Source organism: Artemia sp. Qi Xiang Cuo, chromosome 2, assembly GCF_049724085.1.
Source record: "Artemia sp. Qi Xiang Cuo chromosome 2, ASM4972408v1, whole genome shotgun sequence".
Classification (NCBI taxonomy): domain Eukaryota; kingdom Metazoa; phylum Arthropoda; class Branchiopoda; order Anostraca; family Artemiidae; genus Artemia; species Artemia sp. Qi Xiang Cuo.
The window spans coordinates 4334581-4358218 of NC_142795.1; the positions used below are offsets into that span (position 1 = coordinate 4334581).

Below are 23638 nucleotides of genomic sequence, written 5' to 3' on the forward strand. Positions count from 1 at the left end.
TGACCTACTTGATAAAAAGGAGACTAACAATTTAGCCAGGAAAGAATCAATATTGAATTCAGTTACAAGTTTCTCAACTAATATATTGTGGTTAACAAGGTCAAATGATTTTTGAAGGACTTTTGAAGTTTTGAAGGAAATTAAGTTTTAACCAGCAACTAAGTTTTTTGACAATTTTTCCAATTGAGTGAATAAGAAAAACAGCGTAATGGGAAATAGAAGTGGATTTGAGGTTCCTTAATTGTCTCAGGTCAGTAAGAGGTAGGATCTTTTCTTTTAGCCAATCAGCAAGGAATCCTTCATATATAGTTACTGGACTAGTTGCTGGTATTATGCAACCGGATAAGACCAATTTGTTTTACGACCATATTTTCTAAATGCGCAGTCTCTAAACACTTGTTTCAAAACAGTCCGTGGTAACCAACGGTAAGTAAGGAGCGACTCGGCTTAATAGTAACCGAAACTCTAAAAGCGAAATTTTGATAACAATGGATGAATCAAACGAATTAGCTTTGTATGGTGATTCCTTGAGTTTAGTAGATTCATAAAATATATTAAGTTCATTAAGTTTTATTAGGTTCATTAAGAGGTACGAGCTATCCATTAAAAACTATGAACTACCCATTAAGAACTACTAGTCAAAATCGACGAGCCTGAGAAAATTTGCCTCATCTTCAAAAAAGGGGGAAATAACCCCCCCCCCCCAAATCAAGCGACGAAAGTCACATAATCAGATTCGGCATATAAGAGAACCCTTCTGTGGATGTTTCAAGCTCCAATCTACAAAAATATGGAATTTTGTATTTTTTGGTAGAAAGAAGATCACGAATGCGTGTTTATTTATTCATTTTTTTTATTTATTTATTTATATTTTTCTCAGGGATGATCGTAAGGAACCAAAATTTCTAAAAAATCGGGAGAGGGCTCATTCGAAAAAACTCTAAGTTTTACTGCCCTTCTAAGCACCCAAAGGGATTGGAGGTCAACTAGCCCCCTCCCACGCCCCTTTTCTCCCCAAGGACATCCAATCAAAATTTTGGGATAGTTATTTGATTTATTATTGTTTAAAAGTCCAATAACTATGTCTTTGGGCATAATTACCCCCACAGCCCATGGAACGGGTTTTAAGTTGCATATAGTAATAAAAAGGCTGTAAGTTGTATATGTAAGTTGCGTATAACATATAGTATTTGTTATTGGGAAAATATACGGAAATTCTTTAGGCAGAGTTTTTTGCGGGGTAGGGGGGTTTTCCACAGGGGGAATTTTCAGTGAGGGCGGAAGTTTCTCAAGTGAATCTTCCAGGGCAAATTTTTAAAGTGGGTAGAGAGTATTTTGTGGGATGATTTGAAAGACGGTCGGAAATTAAATGCTACAAAAGTAAGTTTTTTTCAGCTGATAGTAGGGAGAAACATTCAAACTTGAAACGAACAGAATCTATTCTGTTTATGAGGGGGGTTGTTCCTTCCTGAACCCTCGCTCCTTACACTAAAGTTTGCATTTTTGTCACAATTCTTTAATAGAAACTGCTCAAACACAAAGGCCATTGAGCTTGAATGAGAAGATTTCTTAAAGAACTTTAAAATTTTAGCGTAAAAACAAGGGATTGAGGGTAGGTCAGCCCCCTTCATACACAAAATAATTATGTTTGTTTTACGGCTCGATGCGATTCCTTACTTTCAGCTAAAAAAATAATTCGCTTTTAATATAAGAAAATGAATGTGTGGATTAAGCAAAGTATGGGTTAAAACGATTGATAGTCAGTTAAGACAAAATAAAGATCTTTATGTATTTTTTTCATATAGCTAACTATAAGATATGACATAAGTAGAACCTAAGTCATATTTTTTTCAAAAAATGTTTACACTAATAGATCATGTGTAACTAAGGAGCTAAAATTTACTTGTCCGAAAAGTAATTTGCTACCCTATGTAATGCGTGTAAATTAGTAGTATTTACTTAACAAAGTGGCTTTTAGAAAGCTGACGTATATTTAAACTGACGAAAAATGGTTCCTTTTTATATATCTTCATTATTTTCTTTCATATTTATATTTTCTATGTATGTGCATGACTGAAGAGCTTAAATTATACTAAGGCAGAGTGAAAGATATTTCTCCTCTAAATAACGTTCTATTTAATAATGGCGTTTTGTTGTTCCTCTTGGTCAATATTTTGACTACGGCTACTAGATATATTGATATATATTCGGCTTTTATGGAGTCATAATATAAAATTTTCCTTGTTTGGTAAGTAGCAATGAAAGAATAATGGGAAAGGGACTAAGATGTTAATAATTCATAGTAGGACTTTTATTGTGTTTGAAATGATAAAAGAGCTTCTAAACGATTATTTCTTTCCATAGAAAGAATGTAAGAAATGAGGAAATTTTATAATTGAGGCACAAAAAATGAGATTAGTACTATGGTAATATTTAAATTTTCAAATTTGAATTTCTTTAGCAACATACCTTTTTTCTGTGATTAATTGTTTTTATTATTGTTTTTTTTTTACATTAGAATAATTACTAGAAACAAAGTGAAAAAAAAACAAAGAGAGAACCAGAGTTTTTTTTTTCTTTATATCAGACAAAACGAAAAAGTGACTCCTTAATTTACTGATTAAGGACATATCTTTGCTTTAAAAAAAAATGAGGCAGTGTCAGGGAATTCTTCAAATTTTAAATAATAGTCCCAAAAAGTTTTGAATAGTTGGATTCCTTATGTTTGACAAAACATATTTTACTACTACTAACAATAATAACAACTAATTGCAGCACTAAGGCGCCCGATACCAACAAAGCTGCGAATACATCTTCTCTCCCTACTATATTCAAATCTTCACTCCTTGTTCCCTCTCACGTAGTTTTGATTTCCTTTCAGTCTTTCCTTGTGACGTCTTTCTGCCCAACTCGGAGACTAGATGACATTCATACACGCATTTTCTCTGGTCTCAGATGGATAGTCGAAACCGCAACCTTTGGCAATTTGCTATCCAATTGACCGGTTAAAGATACACTAGGCATCCTAACCTTTCTTTGGTTCTTGAACTAGAAAGGGCGATAGAGCCACATTCCTCGTATAGGATCTTGGGTACTTGTGTCTTATGGCTACCACACTCAAGTTCTGTCGAGAAGTGAAGTTTGGTTAATGCTAAAGAAACAAAGCAAAATAGGATGAAAATATAACTCTTTCAACAAAAATAGGAAAATTACAACAAAGAATTATGGAAGGGGGGCGCCCCGGCCGCATTATATTAAATACGTAACCTAAACTAATCTTACCTAACCAAAATACCAACCAAATAACTATTAAAAATATAGCTACAATGTAGTTCCCCACCAAGCCGAAGCTAATATTGTCTGGTATAAAGACCATGAAGACCGGTTAGTGTCTCATGTTCGCAATACAAGATTTTGAGTGTGGTGGCTATAAGACAGAAGTACCGAACCTTGTTTGAAATATGAGCAGTCAGAGGTGCACCTGAAATTAACCTTAGACAGTTAGACAGACTCACTAAACTGAGTCAAGAGTCCACATGACTGTCCATTGCCTCCATTCGTTTCACTAGTATCTTTATCGATCAGTACAAATAGTATAGGACTCAATCATTCATAACACCTGATTTCACAGCAATCCAAGTACTAACCTCAATTCCTCACTCGACTCTCAACCCTACTTAACTCCTGGTTCCACAGCAACCCCAGTACTAACCTCAATTCCTCACTCAACCCTCAGCCCTGCTTAACTCCTAGTTCTACAGCAATCCAAGGACTAACCTTAATTCTTCACTCAACCCTCAACCCTGCTTAACTTCTGGTTCCACAGCAATCGAAGTACTAACCTCAATTCCTGCCTTGAACACAGCAATGGGATTATCGTACACGGAGCTGAATATGGCTTATCTAGATTCAGCTTATCAAGATGAACTTATCTAGCATACCGTGAAAGGAAAGGACCTTCACTAAGGATCTTTTATCAACTGAATCAAACGCTTCTTTATAATCTATAAAACTCAAAACTAAAGGAGTCTGATGATGTGGAAACTTCTCACATATTAAGGCAAGAGTGAATCCTCTCTCCTTTCTAAAACCACTTTGTTATTCCCTTGAAATCTTTTCCACATCTACTCATAGTTTATAGGCATCATTATACTATGTAGCTAACTTGCTTTCTACATAAATAAAAATAATGCCTGGGTAATTACCGCACTCACTCTTATCATCTTTCATATAAATGAGTTTAATCAAGATTTTCCTAAAATTACTTGGTACTTCCCCTTTTTCAAAAACATATTCATAAAAGGCTCAAATTGTCATAAAGAAAAGGCTTAAATTATCTGCGTTTAGAAGACGGGCAACAGTGAGATTCTATATACATAGAAGCCTGTCACGTGCCGAGTGCCGTGGCCCGGCGGCAAAGCCGCCATGCTCCCGGCACTACTATCTATTCTGTTTCTGTATTCTGTTTCTGTATTCTGTTATGTATTTATTTATTCCGTTTCTCAAGACCAGGGCCATATTTTTTCGGGAAAATTGGCATCTTGGGATATTCTCGCATAAAAAACGATCTAGATAGGTCAGAAGTCCTAGAAAAACTATTTTTGGTTTTTGCAAATGCCGTCATGTGCTATGTTAGTACACCATATAAACATTTGTTATTACGTCATATATGACATCATATAAGTATTTTCTTATATGATGTCATGCATCGCATAAATAGGATTGTTGAGTTTCCAACGTAACAGTTATTTATATAATTTAACGTCTGTTGGAATGCCCAAAAAACGAAAATTTGCAGTTGCAGTTACTATAAATGATGATTCTTTGGATCCAACACCTGAACTATCAGACGTAATAAGATGGGAAATTCGACAACCTGGGCCATCAATTGTGACGACACCAATACAGACAGCTAAAGCAAAGGCCGTTGCTAAATTGTTTGAAAAGACCAAAATCCAAAAACGTGTCAAAAATGAAAATGAAGAGCAAAGACTCAATGCCTTCCATACCTTGTAAAATCAAAAACCCGGACTAAATAAATCGTTGGAAGAAAAAGAAGTTTTTATCCCACCACCTGAACAATTGAAAGAAACAAAGGTTTGGCGGTCTTTCATAATGAAAAAACATAAGCCAAGGCAAAAGAAGACGTTTTTGTCCCACCACCTGAAAAACTAAAAGAAACAAAGATGGTTTTCAATGCCTTCCATACCTTGTAGAATCAAAAACCTGGACTAGATACATCGTTGGAAGAAAAAGAAGTTTTTGTCCCATCACCTGAACAATTGAAGGAAACAAAGGTTCGGCTATATGTCTTTTATAATGACAAAAGATAAGCCGAGGCAAAAGTTAAAGGTTCAATACAAACATGTAATTATACAAAGGCAGCACTTCTAATTTAAGGTTCATTTGGACGTTAAGACATCTAGAATGGGCTCAAATTGTCTCGGTTTAGAAGACAAGCGACAGTGAGAATCTATATATAGAAGCCTGCCACGTGCCAATTGCCGGGGCCCGGTAATATATATATATATATATATATATATATATATATATATATATATATATATATATATATATATATATATATATATATATATATATATATATATATTTACTACTAACAACTCACCGCAGCCCCAAGCCACCTGAGGCCAACACAGCTACACACGCTCCTCCTCCATCCCAATCTATTCAGAGCATCTCTTTTTACACCCTCCCACGAAGTTCCCATTTCCTTTAAATCTCTCTTTATGACGTCCTCCCACCCCAGACGAGGACGACCTGCTTTCCGTTTAGCCCTATACGGTTGGCCGAAAAGAATAACCATCGGCAATCTGTAATCCTTCATCCGCACAACGTGCCCTAGCCACCTCAACCTTTCTTTCATTGTAGTCCTAGAGAGCAATATTAACCGCATTTTTCGTTCAGCCTATTGTTTGAAATTAAATAAAAAAAACAAGTTTTTTTAACTGAAAGTAAGGAACGACGTTAAAACTTAAAACGAACAGAAATTATTCCGTATATGAAGGGGGCTGTCCCCTCCTCAACGCCTTGCTCTTTACGATAAATTTTTTTTATTGTTTAAAAAAATAGAGTTGTGAAAAATTCAAACTTTAGCGTAAAGAGCGAGGCGTTGAGGAGGGGGACAGCCCCCTTCATATACGGAATAATTTCTGTTCGTTTTAAGTTTTAACGTCGTTCCTTACTTTCAGTTAAAAAAACTTGTTTTTTTTATTTAATTTTTTAACGTTTTTGAATTAATGCAGGTTTTGATTTTGGCTCACCGTACATGAATAATTAAAACAAAATTTGCATATTATATTTGGTTAAATGGCTTTTTCGAAACTTGTTTAATTTTATTTACGAACGTTTTTATTAGTAATAAATATACGTAACTTAGAATTAACTTACGTAACGAACTTCTATATTCATAAATTTTTAACACGTATATTAGGGGGTTCGCCCCCTAGTCAATACCCTGCTCTTTAAACTATAGTTCGAATTTTTTTTCCAGTTCTTTAAAAATGACCTCTTAATCACAATCAGTTGATCAGTTGAAAAACTTGTTCTTTTTTATTTAATTACTGATCTTTTTCTTTAATAATGCTGGGAAATCAGGCGCCCCCTTCATAGCAATGTCCCTTCCCCCATGAAATCTTCCTTCATGGAAAGATCCTTCCATATAGCCCCCGACCCTCTCCTTCCCCCACCTACCAGAAAAAATCTCCTCTGAACAAGTCTGTATACGTCCCAATAACCAAGACTATATGTTAACAGTGAGTAAAGTTCATAACTTTCAGCCCTCCCCCTGGGGACTTTGGGGGATCAAGTCATCCTAAAAGACATTTTTATCATATTTTCGACCATGCTGAACAAAATGGCTATCTCAAAATTTTGATCGGGTGACTTTGGGAAACAAATGAGCTTGGGAGGGGGCCTTGGTGCCCTCATTTTTTTTGTGTAAATTAAAAAGGGAACTATAAATTTTAAGTTCCGTTCAAATGAGCCCGCCCACGTTTTTCTTGTACCAATGTGTCTATACGATCAACCCTGGGTAAAAAAAAAACAAACAAACAAAAAAAAAAAAAAACAAATAAACAACCAAACGGGATATTTCTTATGGCAAAAAATTGAAAATTCAAAATTTTTTTTTTTATGAGCTTGAAACCACTACAGTAGGGTTATCTGATACGCTGAATATGATGATGTGATTTTCATTAAGGTTCTATAACTTTTAGGGGGTCTTTCCCCCTTTTTTCGAAAATCAGCCAAATTTTCTCAGGCACGTAACTTTTGATGGGTAAGATTAAACTTAATGAAACTTATATATTTGAAATCAGAATTAAAATCTGATTCTTTTGATGTATCTATTGGTATCAAAATCCCGTTTTTTAGAGTTTCGGTTACCATTGAGCCGGGTCGCTCCTTACTTACAGTTCGTTACCACGAACTGTTTGATATGATCAGTCAGCCGGGTACCCAGAACAATCCTTAAGCAATTTCCCTGGAAAACATCTAGCAAATCTTCATCCGCTTTTCGAAGCACCCATGCTTCAGAGCCATATTTGACCACTGTCATCACTGTAGCTTCTAATATTGTAGTTTTGGTTCGTAGACTTATCTTCCTATTCTTCCAAGTGTTATGAGGGTTTCCCCAAAAATTTGACAAAAGTAGACCTTGAACTATAAATTTTTAGCCCAATGTCTCCCATTTTGTAACATTCCCACCAGCATGTGAGGACATAATACAATTTACTCGTTAAAACGATGATACCCACATTTATGAATACATGATAATATTTGCCTTGAGTTTAAGCAACCATTTTCTTTACGGTTATTTTTTTTTTCTTGCTGCTGCTGCCTACAACGTCAGTTCCCATTTACAGGGTTCACCAGCCTAAGACATTGCATGAACCAGATGAAAACTACCCCATGCTAAGAAAGTGGCCCCCTGCAAAGATTCCCTTGCGAATTAAGTGACCATTCTCAAGGACAGAAAGGCTAAGCTACTGTCGATTCACGGAAAGTGTCATGAGCTCTGAGACGTGCTTTCAGATGTCTAAGATCTAGCAAAGCCGGCTCTTTTGATTGTATTTATTTTTCCGACACAGAAATGAAAGTCTATTTTGATGTTGGAATTAAGATGAACAAAGTGAAAAAAAGATAAAAATTATGAAAATAAAGAGAGACTAGCAACTAAAATAAGGAGCTTTGTCACTTTGTAAATTTTTTGTTGCCTCTTTTTCACTCTGCCTTCATTCTGATGTGAATCGTAATATAAACATTAGAAAAATAAATAAAATAAAAGGTTAACTCAAGTCGCAAAGGTTTAAATTCAAAATTAAAGTATCCTATACTGTACCACGGATGGCTAAGGAATTTTCAAACGCTCTTTGTTTGCATTTTAAAGATTTTTTTTTTTATTTAGTCAAAAGTTTAATTTGTACCGTACGGAACCGTCTAACAAAGTAATATGTATAATCGATTTTAGACCGTGTGGAAAATCGGAATAAAAATAACCAAAAAGGCACGTAGCTCAAAGATATTAGACTACTATAGATTTTCATTAGTGGCGCCCTTACGTTCAGTTTTATACCATGTGAAACCATACAACAAAATTATCAACACTTTTTTATCGACCAACGATGCTTTACTAAAACATCCTTACTTTCAGTTGAAAAAACTTTTTTTATTTATTGTATTATCGTTTTCTAAATAATGCCAGTAAATCTGGCCCCACCTCCACGGAGAAATCCCCCCCCCCAAAAAAAAATGTATACTTACTTCCAAATAACCAATACTATGCGTAAAAAATAGACAAATTTCATAACTTAAAGACATTTCCCCTGGGGATGTGGGGGGGGGGGGATCATGTTATATCCAAAGACATAGCTATTGGGCGTTTCAACAATGATGAAGAAAATGGCAATCTCAAAATTTTGATCGCACGATTTTGGAAAAAAGAGGCGTGAGAGGCGGCGTAGTTGCCATCCAATCTTTTTGGTCACTTAAAAATGGCAGTAGAACTATTAATTTCCGGTCAAATGAGCCCTCTTACGATATTTTAGCACCCCTAGGTCGATACGATCACCCCTGGGAATAAAACCACAAGTAATCTTTCTTCTAAAAAAAAAAATACAAAAATTCCACATTTTTGCAGATAGGAGCTTGAAACCTCTGCAGTCAGGTTTCCTGATACACCGAACCTGATGGTGTGACTTTTAAGATAGTATGACTTTTAGGGGGTTTTTCCCCCTTTAGCAAAAATCAGGCAAATTTTCTCAGGCTCATAGCCTTTAATAGTTAACATTTAACTTAATGGTATAGGAAGGGTATACATAGCAGTTTGATGTAGTTTATAAAAACAAGACTGACCGAATTTTTATGTTTCTTATGAAATATTAATAATACGTTTACTAGGCTTAGGAAGAATAAATAGCAGTAAGACATGAATTTATATACTCTATTACAGTTAGAAACGGACGAATTAAAAAGAAATTAAAATTTATTGTTTTAAGTCTTTTTTGTGCACACCTTCTTGATCATTTAAAAAGCTTACATAACAATTACATAATGTAGGCTAAGCTTTATGTAATGAAAAAAAATTTTCATTACATAAAATTAAATTTTTTCTTCTACTAAAAAATTAAATGTTTTCTTCACAAAAAATTAAATTTTTTTGTGAAAAAAATTAAATTTTAAATTTAATTTAATTTAAAAATTAAATTATTAAATTGTTAAATTTTTTCTTCTACTAAAAACAAAAAACTCTTAGCTTTTTAAACTGACAATGCCATTACAACTCGATAGGGATATAGGAATCAGGATTCTTCATTATACTAATAAGATTTAGATCTAAATGAGCAACAAAAAGTACTTACCAAGATGCTGATTGACGCTAGAGTCGCTTGGGGCCAACACTTGGGCACGTCTTAAGTGAGCTTCTGCTTCTAATAAACGACTTTCCTAAATGAAAGAAACAAAATCTTAGAGGACTTGTCCCTCATCTCTTATACACCCTTATTTGTCGATCAAATAGAAAGAAAAAAAAATTCTTCAAATAAAGTTAAAGTGTACCATTAAAATTCAAGAGGAGTGAAATTTAGTTGAGGAACGCTAAGTGGGTTTCGACCAGTGGCATCTTTTGGGGGGGCGGGGAGGAGGCAATTGCCCCCCAATAATTTGGATAAAAACTCATTACATACACCATGCCCATTGACTCTCCGGATATGGACCCCTCTTGCCCCTCTCGAATAAAAATGCTGGAGCTACATCCCTGGTTCCCACCACCTTTAACCCCCACTCTTTACGAAATGATCAATTCCAAAGAACCACAAAACGCACTTTTCTATCATATCTTGAGCAAACAATGAGATTTTAAGTCTAATTTAACTGGGAGTTTTCAAAAAGTTCGTGGTAACGAACTGTAAGTAAGGAGCGACCAGGCTCAATAGTAAATGAAACTCTAAAAAACGGTATTTTGATACCAATAACCTCAAAAGAATTGAATTTTTATGCCGGTTTCAAATATACAAGTTTCATCAAGTTTAGTCTTACCCGTAAAAAGTTACGAGCCTGAAAAAATTAGCCTTATTTTCGAAAAAAGGGGGAAACACCCCCTTAAAGTGGTAACATTTTAGTGAAAATTACACCATCAGATTAAGTATATCTGAAAACCCTACTGTAGAGATTTCAAGCTCCTATATACAAGAATGTGGAATTTATATTTTTTCGCAAGAAGAAAGATCACGGATGCGTGTTTATTTGTTTTTTTTTTGTTTTTTTTTGCCAGGGGTAATTGTATTTATCCAGTGGTCCTAGAACATCGTGAGAGGACTCATTCGAACGGAAATTAAAAGTTCTAGTGCCCTTTTTAAGTGGCCAAAAATTGGAGGGCAACTAGGCCCCCTCCTACGCTCATTTCTTTCCGAGATCACCCGATCAAAATTTGAAGATAGTAATTTTGTTCAACATAGTTGAAAAATCTAATAACTATGACTTTTAGGATGACTTCATCCCCCACAGTTCCCAGGGGAAGGGCTGCAAGTTATGAACTTTTCCTATTGTTTACATATATTATTGGTTATTGGGAAGTATACAGACATTTTCAGGAGAAATTCTTTCTGGTGGGGGGGGGGGGGGTCGGAGGAAGGGGGTTACGTGGAAGGATCTTTCCATGGAGGATATTTTCATGGGGGAATGGGCATTTTTATGAAAAGAGCCCCGGATTTTCCAGCATTACTTAAAAAGCAATCAGAAATTAAATAAAAAAAAAACATTTTTTTTTCAACTGAAAGGAAGGAGCGACATCAAAACTTAAAACGAACATAAACCCGTATGTGAGGGGGTTTATCCCTTAGTCGATACCTCGCTCTTTACGCTAAAGTTTTTTTTAGTACTTTCAAAAGAGCTATCTATTCCAATTAACCGGCTTTTGTGATTCAGGGGTTTGTGAGTCGAACCCCTCGATATGGACCCCTCTTGCCCTTCTCGAATAAAAATGCTGCAACTACCTCCCTGGTTCCCACCGCCTTTAACCCCCACTCTTTACGAAATGATCAATTCCAAAGAGCCATAAAACGCACTTTTCTATCCTATCTTGAGCAAACAATGAGATTTTAAACCTTATTTAATGGGGAGTTTTCAAAAAGTTCGTTGTAACGAACTGTAAGTAAGGAGCGACCAGGCTCAATAGTAAGCGAAACTCTAAAAAACGGTATTTTGATACCAATAACCTCAAAAGAATTGAATTTTTATGCCGGTTTCAAATATATAAGTTTCATCAAGTTTAGTCTTACCCGTAAAAAGTTACGAGCCTGAAAAAATTTGCCTTATTTTCGAAAAAAGGGGGAAACACCCCCTTAAAGTGGTTCACCCCTTAGTCGATACTTCGCTCTTTACGCTAAAGTTTTTTTAGTACTTTCAAAAGAGCTATCTATTCTAATTAAACGGCCTTTGTGCTTAAGGGGTTTGTGAGTCGAACCCCTGGATATGGACCCCTCTCAAATAAAAATGCTGCAGCTAAATCCCTGGTTCCCACCACCTTTAACCCCCACTCTTTACGAAATGATCAATTCCAAATAACCACAAAACGCACTTTTCTATCCTATCTTGAGCAAACAATGAGATTTTAAACCTTATTTAATGGGGAGTTTTCAAAAAGTTCGTGGTAACGAACTGTAAGTAAGGAGCGACCAGGCTCAATAGTATTTTTCAGCATTACTTAAAAAACAATCAGAAATTAAATAAAAAAAAAATTTAACTAAAAGTAAGGAGCAACATTAAAACTTAAAACGAACAGAAATTATAACGTATACGAGGGGTTTCACCCCTTAGTCAATACCTCGCTCTTTACGGTAAAGTTTTTTTTAGTACTTTCAAAAGAGCTATCTATTCTAATTAAATGGCCTTTGTGATTCAGGGGTTTGTGATTCGAACAGAATTCGATCGTATAGTATCTGTCGTATTGTGCGAAAAATCATAAAAAAAGTAAAATTAATCTGCAAATTTTATTTTAATTGTTAATGTACGGTAAGCAAAAATCAGAGCTGCATCAATTCAAAAAAGTTCAGAAATAAAATAAAAAAACAAGTTTTTTTTTTAACTGAAACAAAGGAGCGACATTAAAACTTAAAGCAACAGAAATTATTCCGTACATGAAAGGGGCTGTCCCCTCCTCAACGTCTCGCTCTTTAAGCTAAAGTTTGACTCTCTCTCTCAACTCTATTTTTAAAACAATAAAAAACTTTAGCGTAAAGAGCGAGGCGTTGAGGAGGGAACAGCCCCTTTCATATACGGAATAATTTCTGTTCGTTCTAAGTTTAAATGTCACACCTTACTTTCAGTTAAAAAAACTTGTTTTTTTTTATTTAATCTTGTAAAAGAATGCACTTCAAACATGATCAATTCTTTTGATACTAAAATTGTGAAAAATCGAAATGAGATGTAAAAATATGTTTGGATAGTTTCGGCCCAACATATCTTGCAACACGGCTGTTTATTTTATTAAAAAAAAATTATGCTTATTTAATCTATGTTTTTTTTATAATACCGCTTACCTACATAACCGTTCTCTTTGTTACACAACCGTTTAATTTTTTCTGACAGACTATAATTCCTTTTCTATTCAATCACAATCCCCAGGTTGAGAATCATTCTGCTAATAGATTCGCATAAAGAGTTAGGACGGAGGGAGTAACAGCCCCTGTATAGGATAGGTTCTGTCCGTTATAAGCTCTAAATTGGCTATGTACTTTTTTGAGAAAAATTTCTTATAGGCTATTATTTGTCCTTGATACAATTCCCCATCATGTTTTATGTTTACTAGATAATAGGCCTACCATGTTTATTTCCACCAATAGATGCCGCAAAGCAAGAGATTCGTCCCAACTAGGACCAAAATTATATCGTGTGAAATTCTAGGATATAAATCAGTGTAAAACTATCAAATCCATATAAATATAGTCTCCTAGTTTAGCAGGCTATATTTCCACGTGACGGTGCATTAGTGCCTAAACAATTAACATAGTCCATGCAAAGTCGACTGCTATTACTACCCATTGATACAGAAATACTAACGTACAAGCAGTGTTCCGTATTTGCATACCAACTATAAGTGGAGAACGAAGTGGATTATTTTGATATGGGAAGGGATGTTTAGTGTCTAAAAAAAGCGTGTCTTTTCTAATTGTTCAAGTTTAGATTACAACCAAAATTGAAATAGCTTCCATTTACAATCTTTACTTTATTGATAATGAAACAAAAAGCGTTTAAACATGTATTTTAATTTTTATTATAATTAAGAGTAAAGAAAATAACTCTTGATTTAGGTTGTTTTATTTGAGTTGACTCATAAAGCGGTTCCTTGGCCGCAAAACAGAGGAGTGCTTAATGGCGTTTTTTTTTTTGCCAAACTTCTCCAGCTTTTCATTTATAAGCTCAACGAATCATTATAAAAGGGTGATTTACCTTTTTACCTCCCTTCACGCGGAGGAGTATATTTAGGCTAAGTTTGAAACATGGTTCTGAGAGGGAGATAGCTCTACTCTGAAATTTTGAATTTGATCAAAATCGCAAGCAAAACCGACAAATACACGTTAGACTAGGCTAATCTTTCGCTAAGCCATTCTTTTCGTTTAAGTGCTCATTTAAGATTTTATCTTTTATTATATATTTTTTAGTTTTTCTGCTCCATCGGTGGTTTTTCTTGTGCAGTACGAAGACCTACATAGATTTATCAGTGCCCACTCATTATAGAAAAATATGAAATACCCTATTTCCATACACAGGGGATTGAAATTTTTCCTTAAGAGTTCATCCCAAGTTGACGATATAATTAAAAAAAAAAATCATATGTATATAATTATATATATATATATATATATATAATATATATATATATATATATATATATATATATATATATATATATATATATATATATATATATATATATATATATATATATATATATATATATATATATATATATATATATATATATATATATATATATATATATATATATATATATATATATATATATATATATATATATATATATATATCCGTTTCCCCACTTCACAAGTTTATAAAATGTTTCCTACGGTAATAGTTTTTTTTGCTGACGACTTTGTACCTATATCATTTTATATTTTTGAAAGCAGTACAAATTATTTCATGTGGATATTGTTGTTAAAGTTTTTTTTAGAGTTTAGTTACTATTGACAAGGATTATTGTTAGCCAGGGAACTTAATTAGAGGTAGTGGGAGGCCATTGCCATCTCGTAGATGTTTTGCCCCCCTGCCCTCAAGTATGAAGAGTACTTTCAATTGTATCTCCAGTGAAGAATGGTTTTTTTTTTCGTTTAAAAAAAGGGAAAAAACAACAAAATTGGCCCTTATCCAGATTTTGAAAAATATATTTGCCTCCACTCCAATATTTTGTGAATTGGCACCACTGCTCTTAATCTATCATTCACAATCACAAATTGTTTAAAATAAGCAATTTTACAATATTGAATATAGAGTCGTCAGACATCCACCATAGAGTTCTTGGACATACCAGGCTTGGATAGATTGATTTTCATCCAAATTGCATCCCTTTTAGGGGGTATGAGGTTTTAAATACTCTTGACAAGATTCGTTCTCTAATTATTTTTCATCCCCGTGAACGGTTTGATAGACAAACTTTCTCTATTGTGCCCATTATTATAGGGAGACTCACCAAACTGAGTCGAGGCTCAGGTCACAAACGTCCATTGCTTCATAATAAATATAAATAATAAACTATAACATATTAAAAGCAAATGATTCGTACGACTAAGCTATGATACAACACTTCCACAATAGTCTTAAGGGGGAAACATAAATTTAAAAAAAATAAGAAGTAAGGATTATTCTAAGAGAAGAATTTATTTCTACTAAATTGAAACAATTTTTAAAATAAAGTAATTTGTCATCTGTGGTGCTTCATTCCAGCTCGGATAAACAAAACGAAGAAAGAAGTTTCCCTTAGAAAGAGTGCATTTCTGCTCATCGATGTCATGAATTGTCTTCCCCAGATTAATATTTCTGGGGAAAGCATTGCCCCTTTTATGATGTAGAGATATGACGATGTTTCCCCCCTATAATTGCTGACAGTTATTAATTACTATATTTTTGATAAGAAAAAAAATGATGATTTCTGTATCTCCATATCAAAACACATGTTAATAATTAAGTATCTTTCTGGTATTTGGCAACGTTGTTCCTTTTCGAGATTGTTAATCTTCTATATGAGCTAATTCTTATCTCCCATGGTATAGCCTATTTGCTAGAAATATTTCTTCGATACTGATTAATAAGATCCTTCTTCCAAAATATTGCAAATCAAACAGTTTGTGGTAACGAACTGTATCAAACAGTTCGTGGTAACGAACTGTAATTAAGGAGCGACCCGGCTCAATGGTAACCGAAACTGTAGAAAAAGGGTTTTTGATACCAATAGATATATCAAAAGAATCAGATTTCAATGCTGATTTCAAATGTATAATTTTCATCAAGTTTAGTGCTACCCATCAAAAGTTACGCGCCTGAGAAAATTTGGCTGATTTTCAAAAAAAGGGGGAAAGACCCCCTAAACGTTATAGAACCTTAATGAAAATCATACCATCATATTCAGCGTATCATAGAACCATACTGTAGAGGTTTAAAGCTCCTATCTACAAAAATGTGGAATTTTGCATTTTTTACCAGAAGAAAGATCACGGGTGCTTGTTTATTTGGTTTCTTTTTTTTCCCAGGGGTGATCGTATCGACCCAGTGGTCCTAGAATATCGTGGGAGGACTCATTGCAACGGAAATTAAAATTTCTAGTTCCCTTTTTAAGTGACCAAAAAAATTGGAGGGCAACTAGGCCCCCTCCCACGCTCATTTTTTCCCAAAGTCACCCGATCAAAATTTTGAGATAGCCATTTTGTTCAGCATGGTCGAAAATATGATAAATATGTCTTTTAGGATGACTTAATCCCCGAAGTTCCCAGAGGGAGGGCTAAAAGTTATGAACTTTACCCAATGTTAACATATAGTATTGGTTATTGGGAAGTATACAGAAGTTTTCAGGAGGTTTTTTTTCTGGTAGTGGGAGGGAAGGGTGGGTCGGTGGTTATGTTGAAGGATCTGTTCATGAAGTAATTTTTCATGGGGGAAGGGAAATTGCCATGAAGGGGACGCCGGACTTGCCAGCATTATTTATTGGTTATTGGGAAGTATACAACCATTTTCAGGAAGGATTTTTTCTGGAGGGGGGGGCTAGAGGAGGGGTTAATCTGGAGAATATTTCCGTGGAGGATGTTTCTTTGGGGTAAGGGACATTTCTATGAAGGGGGCGCTTGATTTCCAAGCATTATTTAAAAAACGATCAGAAATTAAATAAAAATAAAAAGTTTTTCAACTGAAATGTAAGAAGGAATATTAGAACTTAAAACGAACAGAAATTATAACGTATGTGAGGGGGTTCTCCCCCAAGTCAATACCTCGCTCTTTACTCTACATGTTTTTTTAGTGCTTTCAAAAGAGCTCTCTATTATAATTAAACGGCATTTTTTATTCAGGGTTTTGTGAATAAAATTTTTTTTAAAATTTTACCTTAAAGTTCTTGTTATTGAATAAGCGGAGACCCCCCTCATACAAGTAATAACATTTATTTAATAAAAAAAAAACAATAAAAAAACAAGCGACACGGCACACAAGTAATTGAAAATTTGTAAAATGGAATTTTGACGTCAATAAATGTATAAAAAGAATGTGTTTATAATGCTGATTATAAATATATAAATTTTATTAAGCTTAGTATTACTCATCAAAGGCTACGAGCCTGAGAAAATTTACTCGATTTTTTAAAGAGGGGGAAACATCCCCTAACAAGTGAAAGAATTTTAATGAAAATCACACCGTCAGATTCAGCGTATCAGAAAACCCTATTACATAGGTTTCAAGCTCATATCTGCAAAAATCTGCAACTTTGTATTTTTTGCCAGAAGAAAAATATACGAATATAGAAGTTAGTAACGTAAGTTAATTTGTAAAGACATCCATTTAGCAAAACAAAAGTAAAATTTTTATGCAAATAAAAGCTGCATTAACTAAAAAACGATCAGAAATTAAATAAAAAAAACAAGTTTTTTTAACTGAAAGTAAGGAGCGACATTAAAACTAAAAACGAACGGAAATTATTCCGTATATGGAAGGGGCTGTCCCCTCCTCAACGCCTCGCTCTTTACGCTAAAGTTTCACTCTGTCTCACAACTTTATTTTTTAAAACAATAAAAAACTATAGCGTAAAGAGCGAGGCGTTGAGGAGGGGGCAGGCCCTTTCATATACGGAATAATTACATTTCAACTGAAATATAAGAAGGAATATTAGAACTTAAAACGAACAGAAATTATAACGTATGTGAGGGCTTCTCCCCCAAGTCAATACCTCGCTCTTTACGCTACAGTTTTTTTTAGTGCTTTCAAAAGAGCTATATATTCTAATTAAACGGCCTTTGTGATTCAGGGGTTTGGGGCTGTCCCCTCCTCAACGCCTCGCTCTTTACGCTAAAGTTTGACTCTGTCTCACAACTCTATTTTTTAAAACAATAAAAAACTTTAGCGTAAAGAGCGAGGCGTTGAGGAGGGGACATCCCCTTTCATATACGGAATAATTACATTTCAACTGAAATGTAAGAAGGAATATTAGAACTTAAAAAGAAGAGAAATTATAAAGTATGTGAGGGGGTTCTCCACAAACTCAATATCTCGTTCTGTACGCTACATTTTTTTTTTATTGCTTTCAAAAGAGCTATCTATTCTAATTAAACGGCCTTTGTGATTCAGAAGTTTGTGAATCAATTTGTTTTTACTTTTAACGTAAAGTGTGTCGTTCTGACTAAGGGGAGAACCCCCCTCATATACGTAATAACACATACGTAATAAAAAAAAACAATAAAAAAACAAGCGATACGGCTCAAAAGTAATCGAAACTTTGAAAAATGGAATTTTGATGTCAATAAATGTATCAAAAGAATGTGTTTATAATGCTGATTCTAAATATATAAATTTTATTAAGTTTAGTATTACTCATCAAAGGCTACGAGCCTGAGAAAATTTACTCGACATTTTAAAGAGGGTGGAAACATCCCCTACAAGTGAAAGAATTTTAATGAAAATCACACCGTCAGATTCAGCGTATCAGAAAACCCTATTACATAGGTTTCAAGCTCATATCTGCAAAAATCTGCAACTTTGTATTTTTTGCCAGAAGAAAAATATACGAATATAGAAGTTAGTTACGTAAGTTAATTTGTAAAGACATCCATTTAGCAAAAGAAAAGTAAAATTTTTATGCAAATAAAAGCTGCATTAACTAAAAAACAATCAGAAATTAAATTAAAAAACACAAGTTTTTTAACTGAAAGTAAGGAACGACGTTAAAACTTATACCGCACCTAAATTAGTCCGTATATGCAAGGGGCTGTCCCCTCCTCAACGCCTCGCTCTTTTCGCTACAGTTTGACTCTGTCTCAAAACTTTATTTTTTTAAAAAATAAAAAACTTTTGCGTAAAGAGTGCGGTGTTAAGGAGGGGGCAGCCCCTTTTTTATACGGAATAATTTCTGTTCGTTTTAAGTTGTGACGTCACTCCTTACTTTCAGATGAAAAAACTTGTTTTTTTTATTTAATAAGATATTAAGCGTGAATAAAAAGTTGAAAAGAGTTACAAAGCAGGTACAAACGAGTAGGAAAAAGCAATTTTTGGAAAAATAAAATTTTTGCAGTTCTACGTGGAGACAGAAGTAAAAAAAAACTTTAATATCAAGACCATTAAAATCGTTTTTTTATGCAAATACTATTGTCAAATAGGTGTTCAATAGCTTTTTACAAAGATTGACCTATTGTTAATCATCATAATTTTTTCAATTTTGAATTTGATTGTATTCATCCAGACGGCTAAACCTCGTTTGGGAAGTTTTTTTTAATACTACTGACGAGGCTGGTTCCTTACATGTTGTACACTGCAATGAACTGTTTGACAAAGAATATTTTTCTTACAAACTGCTGTAGATTTCTGGCGAACTACAAAATTATTTTGTACGATTGAGCATGATTTATTGCTTCGAAGATATTTCTAGGAAGGGAACAGAAAAAACAGAAAATGTGAGAAATGAGAGTATTTCATTCCATTGAAATAAAGCAATTTAATAAGAAGCGATTCGTCATTCGGTGAATTTCATTTCAGCGCATATCAACATCATAAAAGAAAAAGTTTCCCTGTCGAGGGGACGGAATCTCTACTCATCGATATGATAAACGGTCTTCTCCAGATCAACTTTTCTAAGAAAAGCGTTCCCCCTTTATGATGTAAAGGTAGAACGATACTTCTTTATTGATAGTGCTGACAATTATATATCACTGTATATTCTTGGCAAGGAAAAAGTTTATTATTTCTGTATCTGCATATCAAAAAGCACTGTACTAATGAAGTCTTCTTTCTATTATTTACCACGTTTGTTCCTTTGAAGATTACTGTCTATATATGATGATGTTTATCTCCAAGGAATATTTGTTACGAAGGATAAGTCTGACTAATGGAATCTGACTTCCGAAACAATCGGAACTGAATATTTGGCATGAATAGGAAGTAACATAGAGCAACAAAAGGTATAAAAAGTTGTCATAAATATTTCTTCCAAATTTACGTAATGATAAAAGTAAAAACAAACAAAAATAAAGAAACAAATCCAATTGTTTGGAAAATCAGTATTCTGATGTGCCTTGAAGAAGGTGTAGCTTTTTATATTTTTAACCTGATTAAGAAAAACTAACATTTTGAGTTGTAAATTAAATAAAAAAAGTTTCATCGGCTGAAAGTAAGGAGCAACATTAAAACTGAAAACGAACAGAAATTATTCCGTATATAAAGAGAACTATCCCTCCTTCAAAAGTTTGACTTTTAGTTACAATTCTTTAACAAAAACTGCTCAAACACAAGGGCCGTTATTTTTGACTAGGAAAGGTTTTAAAAAAATATTTTTGCGTAAAGAGTGAGGGTTGAGCAAAGCGTTGGCCTTCTCATTAAGGGAGTAATTTCTTTTTGTTTTAAGTTTTAATACTGCTCCTTACTATCGGTCGAAAAAACTTTCTGTTTTAATTTAATTTCTGACCGTTTTTCCAATCATACCAGGATATCCCCCCTCCTCGTGCAAAATTCCCCTTGGAAAATTTCCTTCCTGTGGATAATTCCCCTAAAAAAAATTTTGGTGCATTTCTCATTGCCAAATACTTTATGTGGAGAACGGGCAAATTGCGTAACTTAGTGTCATTTTCCAAGGGACTTTTTGGCGTCTTGTCATCCCCAAAGGCATAGTTATTGGACATTTTCAGCTATACTGAATCGAATGACTGTCTCGATATTTTGATCGAATGTCTTTGGTAAAAAAGAAGCATCAGAGGGGGTTAGATGCAATAGGGGGATGTTCACTTAAAAATAGAAATAGAACTTCTGATTTTGGTTCAAAAGAGCCCTATTTCTATCTGCTTGGACTATTGTTTCCATACGATCACCCATGGGGAAATAAATTAAATAAAAAAGCATCCGTTTTTTTTCTTCTGGCCAAAAAAATATGAAATTTTACATTTTGTAGATAGGTGCATGAAACCTCTAAGATAGGGTTCTCAGATATGCTGAATCTGATGGTGAGATTTTTATTAAGGTAGACTGACTCTTTGAGGGTGTTTTCCCCCTTTTTTGAAAATCAGGGGAAAATCAGAGGAATCGCACCATCTGATGAGTAACATTAAACTTAAAAGTCTTATACATTTTAATCAGCGATCCGAATCTTTTGATGTATTATTGTTATGAAAATTCCCTTTTTTCAGAGCTTAGGTTACTATTGGACCAAGTTGCTCCTTGCTTACAATTCTCTAACATAAACAGTTTGAAAATTTTGAAAATGGTTGCCTTTCCAAAGAGGTGAAATGGAGCTTCGATGAAAACATGGGGGTTAAAAAGTAGAAATGTTCTTCGCCAGGGAGGTCGAAGATGCCCGTTAGTTTCAGGGATCCATAAAAACGGATGAAGATCTAGGGTCCTTCATGGTCCTTAGGATCCATTGATGGCAAAAACAGCAATGTAGACCTAAAATTCCATGTGGTTTCTTACAAGATTTTCCAAATACTTAGACGCTCAAATATATTTTAGGTAGATACCGGCAGAGATGAAGCAACAAGATTTCTCTCTTTTGTAAGATTTGTAAAGTTCCAGCTTAAAAAATCCTTTTTTTTATGTCCGCATAAAAACTGAGCTGGTGTCTTAAACAATCCACGTTATTATACAGAGATTTCAGCGTTAAAATCGGGGAAATAAAACATAACTACACTGCTGATTATTTTAATCCTAGTCTAGCAAACGACCCGTTCGAGCTCCCAGCTAATTGGAAAATCAGGACCAACCAAGGCCGTACTTTTTACTAAAATCTATTTGTGAACAATGGGTGATTAAGGGCCGTTGCTCTGGGGCTGAAGAAGTAATGTTGACCCCGGGGGAATGTTTATTAGATTTTTCGAGGTTTTTGAACAGAATGAGTATATCCGAATTTTACCTAAGGTTTTTGAGTTTATGAAGGTCGGCTTTTATCAGAAAAGGAAATGAAAGGGATGCTGGCTGCTCTAAAATGGCTTTAGGCCTTTAAAAGGGCTTTCGAATTTTTAATATCTATTCTAATGAGTCCCCTTTCTAATTTTTATGAAAACCCCTTCCATACAGAGTGGCCTGGGGAAATTGTTTTTGGTCTGTTGTTGGAACCCATTTTTGGGCGAACAAATATGTTTTAATCTATGAATCCTTCCGTATTAGGGTCTCCTTACCTCAAGGACTCAAATTTATAAATTTTGAGCCGATCGGTATCTTTTGGATCTTTTTTAGTGACTTTTTTTTTGGGGCCCCAGGACAATTCTTTGTACATTAAGTTACTGTCTGCTGAAGAGCTTGCGGTTGTAAGTTTCAAACTGATCAGATTAAAAATTATTTTGGTCTACTTCCTGATTCCCCTCCCCCTTTCCCCTTTCACAACAAAACCTTACAAACTAAAACTTTTAACTTTCCAACCAAATGATCCCTCTCCGAGATTTTTGAAGTTACCCCTTCTATATAATATGGGCAGAGATTAGGCAATGCTTTAGCGCTGCTTCTGATCAGGGCCGTATCAGGAGTGAGGGGATTTTTGGGTTTCAACCCCCCTCTAAATTTCTGTCCGACTCGTAAAAAAGAAACAAAATGCACATGAAGAAAAGTCTGATGCGTTTTTAAAAGTTTTCTTTTTAAATCATTTAATATAATCACTTGAAATACTTTTTTAAATGTTTAGATGTAGAATATTATTTCGTGAAATTTAGATAGCGACATTAAAGGTCAAAACGGACAAAAACTATTTGGTGAGTAGTGGGAGGTAATTATACCGCTGACACAACTTATTGGGGTGTAAAGTACGGGGGTCACCACTTATTGGTGCAAAAATGGCACAAAAAGGATGCTATGCCACTTACTCAAGGGGGGGGCCCTTGTCGGCCCAAATGTTAGTGGGATTCCCGCTCTTACCCCAAAGGTTCCGTATCTATCGGGTATATGCGTGCCCAATTTACAATATACCCTGCCTTAGGGTACGATAGCGTGATCAAATGGTCCCAGGGTTACCAGTAATAATTCTAACTATCTTTTTAGACTCTACCTAGGTTATAAAGTCAAAGATTATATAGTATAAAAAATCTTACTGCAATCAGTCACGCTACAAAAAAGGAACTCAAAACGGAACTAAAGGTAAAACTCTTACGATTCACCAATACACTTTAAGACACGCGCTTGCGCGCGCACCTCTGACCAAAGGCGATGAATGGCCGAATCAAAATAAAATTCCCAGCATCCTTTGAAGCTTTTCAAGCTGTAAACTTAAGCAGTATGAGTCATCGCTCAACTGGCTTTTTCAGACACTCGATAATTAGTGGATTCTTCAGACATCGTAATAAAAGCTTTCCCAGGATTTAGATATGTAACATAAATGAAATTAAATTTATAAAAGGGCATTTTTCTAAAACAAAAGGGGTCAAAGGTTTCAATCGCT

The 23638-nt window shown here is 34.5% G+C and overlaps 1 protein-coding gene across 1 annotated transcript in view; it reads right to left on the bottom strand.

Moving 5' to 3' along the window:
- LOC148954821 (protein O-mannosyl-transferase TMTC2-like) overlaps positions 1-23638 on the bottom strand; it is a 261000-nt gene that overhangs the window by 23994 nt on the left and 213368 nt on the right. The window contains exon 14 of the mRNA XM_089105236.1: positions 9882-9966. Coding sequence (XP_088961362.1) covers positions 9882-9966 — 85 coding nt within the window. The remainder of the gene's footprint in view (positions 1-9881; positions 9967-23638) is intronic.